This window comes from Crocuta crocuta, unplaced genomic scaffold (genome assembly GCF_008692635.1).
Source record: "Crocuta crocuta isolate KB4526 unplaced genomic scaffold, BGI_CrCroc_1.0 scaffold271, whole genome shotgun sequence".
NCBI classification, from domain to species: Eukaryota; Metazoa; Chordata; class Mammalia; order Carnivora; family Hyaenidae; genus Crocuta; species Crocuta crocuta.
In genome coordinates, this window is record NW_027527824.1 from 4,711,110 (window position 1) to 4,723,890 (window position 12,781).

The following is a 12,781-nucleotide window of genomic DNA, read 5'->3' on the forward strand; positions in this document are numbered from 1 at the left end:
TCTTCAGAGTGATTACACAGCTGAGAAAACGCACGGTCTGGACCCATACCTGCCAGGACGTGAGACAGGACGTGCACATGAGGTGTCCGCACGGCTCGATTTTTACATCCTTGTCATTTTCAGCACATATTTTACACAGTTGGAATGTAGAGCCCATCTCACAGTATAATTCATATTGTTCCTTTGATTAAAAAAATACAAGAGATTACTCAGCCTATTCAGATATTTGTTGAATGAATAAATGATCATAACTGTAAATGCTAACAAGAGAAAAACTAAAACGACTGCTATTTTCTATACAAAATTGGCTTGTACAAAAGCAGTCAAGATTCTCTCATTAAAAGGGGGGAAAAAGCACTCAGTCTTAATCTTATTTTAAGTTCTTTAGAGAAACCACACACACATAAATTCACTAATCTAGTCAATGGTTTAAAATGTAAATGTTCTGGGGCGCCTGGGCAGCTCAGTCGGTTAAGTGTCCGCCTTCTGCTCAGGTCATGATCTTGAGGTTCGTGGGTTCCAGCCCCATGCAGGGCCCTGTGCTGACAGCTTGGAGCCAGGAGGCTGCTTCGGATTCTGTGTCTCTCTCTCTCTCTCTCTCTGCCTCTCGCCCTCTTGCCCTCTGTCTCTCTCAAAAATAAGCATTAAAAAATAGTATAAATATATAAATGTAAATGTTCCAACCACTTAACACAACACTCCTGTCAGTTCTGTTCAGCACATACAAAAGCTGGCCGCTAGAGCTATGGTTGTGCCATACAACAAAATTCACCTGGGTCACTTTGATGTGGTCTTGGGGAGTTGGTTCACATAAGCCTGTCAGGTCAGGATTCTGATTCCGTCCATCTGGAAACAGATAGCTGTAAAAAGAGTAACCAGCCTCGGGATTTTACTAAAGCCAATTTATAACTACTACTAATACAGACAAATGTTATCTAGCAATTCTCTCATTCTAAAAGGGCAATTTTGGGGCGCTAGGATGGCTCAGGCGGTTAAGCGTCTGACTTCGGCTCAGGTCATGATCTCGTGGTTCGTGGGTTCGAGGCCCGCGTTGGGCTCTGTGCTGACAGCTCGGAGCCTGGAGCCTGTTTTGGATTCTGTGTCTCCCTCTCTCTCTGCCCCTCCCCCACTCATGCTCTGTTACTCTCTGTCTCAATAATAAAAACATCTTAAAAATTTTTTAAAAAATAAAAGGGCAATTTTGCAGAAGTACAAAGATATATCTTACTAATACTTCCAAAAACATACAGGGGCACCTGTGTGGCTCAGTAGGTTGAGCATCTGACTCTTGATTTCAGCTCAGGTCATGATCCCAGAGTTGAGGGATCAAGCACATCAAGCTCCACGTTGAGCATGGAGCCTGCTTAAGATTCTTCCTCTCTCCCTCTGTCCCTTTCCCTGCCCCGCTCGTACTCTCTCTAAAAACAAAACAAAAACAGAACAGTTCCAAGAAGATATTCCCAAACACTGACAGCTCTTTCTCTAGGCCATAATGCCACAGGCTCTATCTTTTACTGAGAGGCTGATCACTTTTTCAGTAAATGACCGGACGGTAACTATTTTCGGCTCTGTAAGCCATGCAAGTCTATGTCATGTATTCTTCTTTGGTGTTTTGTTTTTAAATAACCTTGAAAAAGGAAAAGATATCTCAGGTGCAGGCTGTACCACAACAGCTAGCCTGCGAGCCACAGTTTGCCAACCCCTATGAGCCCTTTTAAATAAAAACACAAGTCCTACAGAACTTGGAGGTCCAAGTAATATAACCTGGTAATATATCCCTTGACTCTTACACTGTAGAAGAACCCGGAATAAAGTCGCTGATGGTCAAGTCTCACAGCCCCTAAGTTCCTAGATCCTGGCAGATGACAAACAGTAGATACTCACAAGCCTTCCCTGAAGCCGTCAATTAGGGCTTGAAAGAGAGGTTTATTGTGCGGGATTGTCTGGAGAATGTTCCCATCAGCAGTGACATACCCAATAGCCCACTGCCCCAGACGAGTACAGCTGAGCCGGAAAATGTAACTGCGAACACAGATGAACAGAATCTTTTACATACTGTTATTTGGGGGAAGGCAAGACAGAGACCAAAGTCAAAAGGACCATCAATAACAGATTCTACAATGACTCCAGAGCAAAAGGAAGAAACACATAAGCTCAAGTGGCCTGAGAGCATTTTCAAGTCCTAAGATCTGAATCTGTCAATTCCTCTGGTAAACAGACCACAATCCTAGTACAGACACGTGGCCGCTGGGGAACTAATTCAAGATCATGCTTCCTCTACTCTGGCAGGGGTTGCAAGAGAATAAAATTCAGAAGGAGAAACTGCTCGCTTCACGGCACTGACCTGCCAGGTTTGTGAATGAACTTCTGGAGCCGAGCTTTCACTTCATCATATGTCAGGAAAGCCATGTAACCAGGATGAGTTACAGCAAGACTGTTCCAGTTCCTGAGCAACGAGGACCAAGGCTACGGGAACAAGAGCTCAATCAGACCACTCAGCTCAAGAGCTGCAACCAACCTCACGGCAATGAAGGAAAACCATCTTGATTCTCAGTGATAAATTCTCCATTTACACTCACAAATTTTCAACGATCTTGTCACTTTGAGGGAAATAACCTTGAGGTAAGAGCTTAGAAAAACTAAGAAAAGATGAATATATGCTTACAGAAAGAGATTTTTTTCATAAAATGAAATTTGAGACAATCTAATGCAGTTCTAACCAACAGGAGCGGGATTAAACAGAAAACAAACAAATCAGAGAAACAGCAGGACCCATACGTGCAGCTAAGAAGCTGCAAACAAAGGTTTGTGCAAGCAGGCGTACACACACCTTATCTCAATGGAAAAAAATACACGAGCTCTTTCTGAAGGATCAATACATCTCAATATTAACAGTCAAGAATTTCAATTACAACAGGAGAAAAATACCTAAAAAATAAATACCTGGAAACATACCTAAATGTCCAACTAGAGGAAACTGATTAAATAGATCATATTATACCCATTTTCTGGACATTTCACCATTAAGATGATGCAAAAGAAGAAGATCCACTAACAAAATGAGATAATAAACAGGAGGGGAAGAAAGCAGATTATATAGTTATTATTTTTACCAATAAATAAAATAATAGAAATACAAAGCAGTGGGGAATTTTTTTCCTTATAACTTCCAGACTGACTAAAAATACTTTCATAGACCATATATAATCGCTTCTCGGCCTTTTGGCTAAGATCAAGTGTAGTTTCATAGACTATATAAACTCTCAAATGTTACTTTTTTAAAGAGCTCTCTCTTCAGAAAAGTATCAACAACTAGTGGTTAGTTTTCTGTTTTTAGTATCCTACCTGAAAGAGTCTTGTAAAGATGTCAAACTCAAAAACTGAAATATAATCATTGCAGGTCAGATCAATAGTGGATTTCAGAGCCATGGCCTCGAGCCCGGAACTGATGGGATGCACTTCGTGAAGGGCCTGTCGGAAACTCTTCCAGGGGACTATTGTCCTGGGGCGGGGAGAGGAGGGAAGACACTGAGTGAGACAACAGACGATTCTGGACATTGCTAAAATAATCAAGGAAAAGAAAGCCACATGAAGGTCTTAAAATCAATTTCAATTCTCTTAAAGAAGCTAAGCTGTATTTTGGACTGAGAACAGAATGGGAGTAAATGATACATTCTTAACTTTCTAACGAGTATATTAGTAACTGAAATCTTTTTCCACTATTCTCTGGCAGAAGGTCACAAACGAATCCCCTTTCTCATCTTTCTTCACACATTTCTTCTATTTAGGGAAGCATGGTGAGAGAGAGGGAATTACTTTTTTTATATAATAAACGTAATCTCTGGCCAGGCCTCAATTAACTGAAAGCTTATGTTTAAATTAAGTTTTTGCTTTTATTTTTTTAATGTTTGTTTATTCATTTTGAGAGAGAGACGGCACATGCATGTGTGAGTGCACAAGTGGGAGAGGGGCAGAGAGAAGGGAAGAGAATCCCAAGCAGGCTCCGAGTTGTCAGGGGAGGGTCCAACACAGGGCTCGATCCTACAAACTGTGAAATCATGACCTGAACCAGAATTGAGAGTTGGACACTTAACTGACTTAGCCACCCAGGCACCCCTAAACTAACTTTTTCAAAGCATGAAATACATTCTGAGTTCTCTGAGGAGCTCACTCTCAAGGACTAGACAGGAGGAAATAGGTTTAAGGCACAGGAAGACAGAGCTCTGATAGGGATGAAGAATAAATTATTAAAGTGATGAAACCCTAGATTAGGCAAGCACCTCATTGCCTTTGAAAAGTTTTAAGAGATCAAGCGGCATTTTGAATTCTTTTCTAATGTAGTTATTAAGTTAAAAGAAACAAAGTTAAACTTATTCCCATCCTCTTTAACCAGGTTTTTAAATCACTAATCATTTTATGTTTTACATTTACACATATTTTGAAAAAGAAAGCATTTAAAGAAAAATTTACATTAGGCTCTGTATATTCAGTTAAAAAGTTTGTTTTCTGGGGTGCCTGGGTGGCTTAGTCGGTTAAGCGTCCGACTTTCGCTTAGGTCATGATCTCGCGGTTCGTGGGTTCGAGCCCCGCGTCGGGCTCTGTGCTGACTGCCAGCTCGGAGCCTGGAGCCTGTTTCAGAGTCTGTCACTCCCTCTCTCTCTGACCCTCCCCTGCTCACGCTGTCTCTCTCTCTCTCTCCTAGAAATAAATAAAAATATTTAAAAAAAAAAAAAAAGTTTGTTTTCTATCTTTTCATTTCCTTGGTCCAAAATTTCAGAGGACACACAAGAACATTTATATTCATACTTTAAAGCAGAAGTTTAATTCATAAATCTGTCTATAGAATTTAAAACTTCTGTACATGAAAAGACAATATAAGGAAAGTGGAAAAACCAGCCTCCGTATCTTAACAGCCACAGACTAGAAGATACTTGCAACGAAAGTAACTAATAGACAACCCATAAGTAACTAACGGACAATCTGTATCTTACAACAGGAGAAAGACTCAGCAGTAAAAAGGACAAGTCAGGAAGAGGAGCAGGCAAGTCAGAGTAAGAATCCCGACTGGTCATAACTGTGAAAAGATGTTCAATCTCCCATGTCATCAGGACCAGAAAGCAACCATGACACCCAGTTCACATTACCAGTGTTAGCCAGATTGTGGAGCTACTGGAATCTGTGTACACCGTTCACAGGGATAAAAACTAGCATAACCACCTTGTGAAGCGATGGGCAATATCCGGCAAAGCAGAGGACGTGAAACCCCGACTCAGCTACTTCGCTCCTAGCATATAACTACGGAGAAGCTCCTCAATATGAAGGTGAGTATAATTTTGTTCACCTCAGCACCATTTGTGAGAGCCGGTTAACGGGAAACATAAATGCCCATGCACAGCAGAATGGATGGGGAGAAAAAGAAATACTCAACCGAAGAGCATGGGTTTCGATGGAATCTGCAAAGTTTTCTCAAAAAATAAAAAAAAAATTAAAAAGTTACTATTTACCAAAGCAGGGAAGTAGATACAGTAAATGCTCCCTTATCTGCAAGAGATACTTTGGAAAACCCTCAGTGGATGCCTGAAAATGCAGGTAGTACCAAAGCCTGGTATATTATGTTTTGTCCTATCTGCATACACTTAGCATAAAGTTTAATTTCTAAATTAGGCACAGTAAGAGATTAAGAATAAAAGAGAAAATTATAACAATATACTGTAATGGAAGTTAATATAAATATGATCCTTCTCTTTCACAGTATCTTACCGTACACAGCCTTCTTGTGGTGAGGTGACATGATAAAATGCCTACGTGAGGTGATGAAGGGAGGTGAAGCATGTAGTTAACACTGTGATGTAGTGTCAGGCTACTACTGTCTGAGCAAGTATCAGGAGGTCACCTGCTGTGGACCACAGTTGACCACAGGTAACCCAAACCATGGAAAGGAAGACAGCAGATAAGGGAGGGGAGAGGGGGGNCTTTCCCATGACACAATTATTGTATTAATAAAAAAAATAAGTAGGGGCTCAGTCAGAAGACCATACGACTTCGGGTTGTCATTTTGAGCCCCACACTGGGATTAGAGCTTACTTTAAAAAAGCTGGGGCACCTGGGTGGCTCAGTTGGTTAAGCATCTGACTCTTGATTTCAGCTCACAGACTATGAGATCACTTGTGAGATCAAACCCTGCGTCAGGCTTGGTGCTGAGTGGGAGGCCTGGGTGGGATTCTTTCTCTCTCTCCCTCTCTGCTCCTGCCCCCCCCCCCCGTTCCCAGNTTAGATTAAAAAAATAAACAAAAGGCCAAAACATATGCTTTAGTTCTTCATGTTCAAATTACTTTGGGACTTACTTTTCCCCAAAAGCTTTCCTCCAGAATTCTGCAGCATCTGCTTTAGTAATCCGAAATGTGTCTCCTTGAAAGAGTCCACTTGGAAAGATTCCTTTTAGCTCCGCCAGCATGTGGCTGAAGATCAGTGACAGTTTGGTGAGGTTTCGCCTACAAATGATCAGAAGTGCAGTAATTAAACACGTGAAGTTATTTTTCTTTTAAATGCCTTGAATTCGCCATGTCAGAGGTTATAAAGAACCTCTTCATATATACTTTCTGGTCAATTATTATTCAGAGGTACTATAAAACCAGGAAAGGAGAGAGGCAGGAAATGTGCTGTTAACAACTGAAATACTCTTGTGATATTATCTTCACTCAAAGCAGGGCTCCAGAAACTGTTTTTGCTCTAACATCCTATGAAAGATGCAGATATAATGGGGCCAAGACCGGGGCCCTCACTAGGTCCACCCCCATTCCCTCCACTCAAAAAATGTCCTATAGTAAATAGAAAAATTTAAACAATAATACATTTTAAGCCCTTTTCATCTTACTCAGGCCAAATACCTCTGAGCATTAACTAACATGAACAAATCTACTTTCTGAGGATGACAGGTAAGAGGATTCAACGAATAAAGGTATACAAATTTGAACACCTCTACTAATCCACTCGCAGAAGAAAGGAAACGCTTAAAAAAGCAAAATATATCAGAGTAGCTTTGCACAAGCTATTCTGGATTTTAAGACGAACCACCATATAACTCACACAATTAAAAAATAAATTACTTATAATCAATTACAATTCTCAATTTAAATATCCAAGACCTAACAAAGATTTTCACTTAAATCAGACCTTAAAGAGGGTAAGTTTTATCAAAACAACTCCTCACCCTATAACAAAACTCAAGTGCTAATATCCAAACCATGTAAAAATTTCTAAGTGAGTGTGCTACTACTGTGCTTTAATAATCAGTGAACTTATTCTAATAACCTCTGTTTAATCTCTGCTAAATGCATGTGATTATAAAGATGACACACAGCATAGAGTAGAGAGTTATCTAATCACTGTGTGGGGGTGCCTGGATGGCTCATTCAGTTAAGCGTCTGATTTTTGATTTTGGCTCAGGTCATGATCTGAGGGTCACGGGACTGAGCCACGCAGATTAAGATTCTTTCTTTCCCTCTGTGCCTCTCCCTCACTAGTGCAAGCTCTCTCCCTCCCTCTCTAAAATTAAACAGTCACATCCTCCACCAACTGAGCCAGCCAGGCGCCCCTAGGTGTATATTTTAATCAGATTACCTTTCTTATCTACAACATGCTGTCACACAGACCAAGATGCAGACAGATGCTTTAGATACTGTTCTACCCCAAAGCAGATACCGGCTGCCCTACCTTCCCTTTGTCTCAATCATCAGTATTTATGTATTCAAAAGTCTAGTCTTGTCGTAAGTGGCTTATAAAATTCCAAGTCAACTCATGACCAAATCTGATTATCTAAAAACTCTCTTTAATAGAGAGAGATTTTTCTCTTTAGGTAGAATGGAGATCCCATCTTTATCTTTCCTGTGTACAGTGCTGCACCAAAGTAACCAAGTCTCTCTAGCCCTGACTCTTGGGCAAAATGCTACTGAAATCTTTCCTTCCAGTCAAGCTTTTCAACGAATCCGCTCCACTTCTCTGATGTGCCTTCTTGCACTTGTAGCAAGTTACTCTCTTTCTAGTTTCCTATTTGTTTTCTGAAAGCACCTACAAAAGTGATAACATATTCCTTGAAGACAGTCTAAAAATAATTCATATGCTAAACAGACCAAGTGTGAGATAGGAACACAAGCACTTATCCAAGCCCTGAGCTGGCACTCTGGGATCCTTCCATTCTGGCTGGTTAGAGCTTTTACTATTTTACCAAAGAGGAAACAAAAGTCGTCAAGATCAAAGGATGCATCACAGAATGGAGAAAAAAAAAAAACTGGGGCACCTGAGTGCCTCAGTCGGTTAAGTGTCTGACTTTGGCTCAGGTCATGATCTCACAGTTTGTGGGTTTGAGCCCCACGTTGGGCTCTGTGCTGACAGCTCAGAGCCTGGAGCCTGCTTCAGATTCTGTGTCTCCCTCTCTCTCTGACCCTCCCCTGCTCATGTTGTCTCTCTCTCTCTCCCAGAAATAAATAAAACAGTAAAATAAAACCAAAAAAAACTATGCTTAACAGTACAGCAGAATAATATATGTATAATATGGCCACGAAGATATTACAGCACATTCTAAAGGTTTTAACAGCTTTTTCTGGAGTCTTCATCCTGAAAATACCTTTCTTTGGTTTCTCTCATATTGTCCTCTCTTGGCTTTGTCTTTCTTTGGCTTTTCTTCCTGTTCTCTCAACAGAGCTACTTCCCAAGAATATGCTCCCTGCTACTTTCCTTTCCCTCTCCGTGTAATCTCTTGACTCTTCCTTCACAACTGCAGGCTTCAGAAACCACCCTGCGAGCGATTCCCAAACCTTAAGATTTGGTAGCTTTCCACTTGCCATTCACATGCCAGCACCTCAAAGCAACATGTTCAAAATTAAATTACTCTTTCTTCTCAAATCCGTTCTTTCTTCATAGTCTCTGTAATGACAACACCATCTTACTTCTCACAATTCAAAACCTTAGAGGGGCGTCTAGGGAGTTCAGCTGGTTAAGCACCAACTTTGGCTCAGATCATGATCTCACCACGGTTTCGTGGGTTTGAGCCCCACATCAGGCTCTCCACTCTCGGCACAGAGCCTTCTTTGGACCTTCTCTCTCTCTCTCTCTCTCTCTCTCTCTCTCATGCACACACGAGCACACTCTCACGCTCTCAAAAATAAACATTAAAAATTTTCAAAAATAAAGACTTTCTGAAATACATACATAAAGCTTAGAGTTATCTTGGCTTCTTCCACTTCCCTTATTCTCCATATCTGATCTATTTGTCAATTTGCTGACCACTGCTGTCTTCCCACCTTTAACCTATATGATTCTAATGTAAGTTAGTTGCAACCCTCCCACACCTCCTCCACAATTCAAACTTCAGTCTTCCACACAGATGGCCAACAGCCATGTGAAAAGATGCTCCACATCACTCATCATCAGGGAAATGCAAATAAAAACCACAATGATATATCAGGGAGCCTGGGTGGCTCAGTTGGTTAAGTGTCTGATTCTTCAGATTTTGCTTCAGATTCTGTGTCTCCCTCTCTCTCTGACCCTCCTCATGCTGTCTTTCTCAGAAATAAAACATTAAAAAAATTTAAAAAAAAAACAAAAACACCACAATGAGATATCACCTCACATCTGTCAGAATGGCTAAAATCAACACACAAGAAAGAAGTACTGTGAGGATGTGGAGAAAAAGGAACCCTCTTGCACTGCTGGTAGGAAGTGAACTGGTGTAGTCACTGTGGAAAACCGTAGGGTGGTACCTCAAAAAGGTAAAAACAGAACTAACCTATAATCCAGTAATTGCACTACTGCGTATTTACTCAAAAACTACAAAGCACTGGTTCAAAGAGATACACGCACCCCTAGGTTTGTAGCGGTATTGACAGTAGCCAAATTATGGAAGCAGCCCAAGTGTCCACTGACTGATGAACAGATATGTGTACACACACACACACACACACACACACACACTGAAATATTACTCAGCTATGAAAATACAATGAAATATTATTCAGTTATGAAAAATGAAAACTCCCCATTTGCAACCACATGGATGGAGCCAGAAAGTATAATGCTAAGTGAGATAAGTCAGGCAAAGAAAGACAAATACCATATGATTTCACTCATATGTGGAACTTAAGAAACAAATGAGTAAGGGGAAGTAAGATAGAGAGGCAAACTAAGAAACAGACTCTTAACTATAGGGGACTTCTGATGGTCAGCAGAGGGCAGGAGGGTGGGAAATGGGTGAAATAGATGATGGGGATTCAAGAGGGCACCTGTGATGAGCACGAGGTGATGTATGGAAGTGTAGAATCATTAAATTGTACACCTTATACTCATTTTTTAAAATTATTTATTTTGAGGGAAAGAGAATACAAGCAGGGGAAGGGAAGAGAGAGGAAGGCTACGAAGCAGATTCAGCATGGACACAGGGCTCGAACCCATGAAACCGTAGATCATGACCTGAGCCGAAACCAAAAGTCAGACGCTTAACCGACTGAGCCACCCAGGCGCCCCATTATTATACTAATATTCCAGTTGGTATGTTAACCAACTGGAATTAAAATTAAAAACCGTAATAAAAACAAACTTCAGTCTTCAGTCTCCTCCTACAGAGGTCCAATCATGCCACATATATAACTGCCTTTTAAGGAGGGAGGGGGAAACAATTTTCACACTGCCAGTGGGACAAAAGCCAAACTCAATTTTGATTTCAAGACTTTCCACTGACCTGAATCTAACCTACATTTCTAACTAATTTACTTTTTCATGAGTATATTCTAGCCAAACTGAGTATGTCATCTTTTCTTATACATACTAACTACCCTGGTTCGCTTTCCCACCTGTAAGCCTCTGCTTATCAGTTTCCCTAGTCTGAAATAAGAGGCGGCTTAAACGTCATTTCCTAAGAAGCCGGCTAGAACTCAAAAACCACTCAAACACCCACAGCACGTTCGCTGCAGCTCTCATGTCATCTGAGCTCCTCCTGTACGAAGTCTGTTTCTAATGGGTATTTATATCCCTTTGGGCATCTGCCACAATTTCTAACCTTCATTACACCTTCGGACAACGCTGCCTACCAGTGCTTGGCACTAGGGACGGATGCAGCTCTGAATAAAATGAAATCTCTGGCTTAACGGCATTCCTGTTCCCATGGGAGAGCACCAGGTGGTGGGAGAAAAAGTGCTTTGAAGGAGCACAACACAGCCTATGAGCAAAGAGTTGTGCAGGGTTGACGCTTTAGAGAGGGCAGTCTCAGGAGCCTCTCTTGGAGAAGCAGGGACAAGAAGGGAGTCTGGGATGACCGGGCTGCGTTGGCATCTTTTCAAAGAATGCTCCAGTGAGATCTACTAAGGGTCCAGCACGATGCTGGATTAGAGATAAAATACACACACCAAAATCATAATGGGCAGAAAGCTATTTTCATTTGTGAAGCCAGCCACAAATAAAAGGGGGGGGGGAATTATTGACCACAAGGATGTAATGGCACCAGGTACCAAAGAGCAGTTCAAAGTGCTGACTGAAATAGTTACTTAAAATCAATCCGAGACACTTTCCGACTCAAGGAAGCAGCCCCAAAACAGCCAGCTTACATTTCTTAAAACCACCAGAGACATGCACCATAAGCATCACACTTCTTAAAAGGAAATTAAACATCTATAAAAGCCCATGGGTCAGAGCATTTTGTAACTGATCTGAGTTGCAATTCTGTTCAATAACATTTTAAGGCCACAGGCTTATGGTTGAGTGTCTGCTGTGCATAAGGCTGAATTTAATCAGCAGAATCCATCTAAACACGTAATCTGAGAACGAGGCGAGGCGTGATGGATATTTAGCTTATTTCGAGGTAAGCAATACTTTTCAAAATTCTGTCAGCAGCTCCTTCAATTCATACAAGATGTTCTAACAATTCTCCAAAGAGCCACAAAGGAACACAACTGTTCTAGGTTTTGTTTTGTTTTTTTATAAATACCCTGAAGACAAAACTTTTCTTAAGTTCCAGCAGTAGCAAGTAATACAGGTTTTGCTTTAACTCATGAGGTATTTGAAGAAGGAAGTCATTTTTTTTATGTTTATTTTTGAGAAGGAGACAAAGAGCAAGGGGGAGGGGCAGAGAGCGAGAAGGGCTCGAACTCACAAACGCAAAATCATGGCCTGAGCCAAAGTCAGACGCTTAACCAACTGAGCCACCCAGGTGCCCCCATTTTTACTACCACTGACACCAAACATCTACATCTACGTAACCACAAATTCTACCCGATAGTTTCCATCTTCCTCTTCTCTTAGCTCACAACTTCCCCATAATCGAATGCTGACTCAGTGTACAGTGTCAATTGTTTTTAAAGTCCAGGCCAGTGTCAGTTCTTCCCCCAACTCAGGACCTACTCCCCAAGCCAACATACCTTTGTACCTCAGGCCTGAAGTAGTGGTTACTTTTTCTGGGTATCATTTCAGTTAATAAGAGACTAAGATGTCTATGTCACCAATACATAGGTATATTAAAGATTAAAGAAGCAATGATAGCTCCTGTTTTCGCTTCTAAGGTAGAATGATAAACACAACTTGACAGGAATTACAATCACCATTTCTATAAATCAAACAGGACAGTGTTGAAAAGTAGCCTTTATATGAACACGACATAAACAGAAAACTCTTCAAAGGATTCCAACCAATGAACTTACTACACAAAATACTGAAAAACAAGCCACCTTATAACTCATGGCCACAAAGTACTTTGCAGAGAAAGAGGAAATGAAAAAAAGAACACAGTATGGGGAGG

General features: G+C 41.0%; 1 protein-coding gene and 1 pseudogene across 2 annotated transcripts in view; one reads left to right on the forward strand and one right to left on the reverse strand.

Moving 5' to 3' along the window:
- The window catches only part of CBL (Cbl proto-oncogene), a 52,485-nt gene that overhangs the window by 20,296 nt on the left and 19,408 nt on the right, over positions 1 to 12,781 (reverse strand). For both annotated transcript variants that reach the window (XM_077776857.1, XM_077776864.1), the window contains exons 2-7: positions 6,345 to 6,491; positions 3,346 to 3,502; positions 2,345 to 2,466; positions 1,885 to 2,022; positions 773 to 860; positions 50 to 181 (exon numbers count right to left, since the gene is read on the reverse strand). In XM_077776857.1, the coding sequence (XP_077632983.1) occupies positions 50 to 181; positions 773 to 860; positions 1,885 to 2,022; positions 2,345 to 2,466; positions 3,346 to 3,502; positions 6,345 to 6,491 (784 nt within the window). The remainder of the gene's footprint in view (positions 1 to 49; positions 182 to 772; positions 861 to 1,884; positions 2,023 to 2,344; positions 2,467 to 3,345; positions 3,503 to 6,344; positions 6,492 to 12,781) is intronic.
- On the forward strand, positions 3,207 to 3,333 carry LOC144243256 (U2 spliceosomal RNA; annotated as a pseudogene).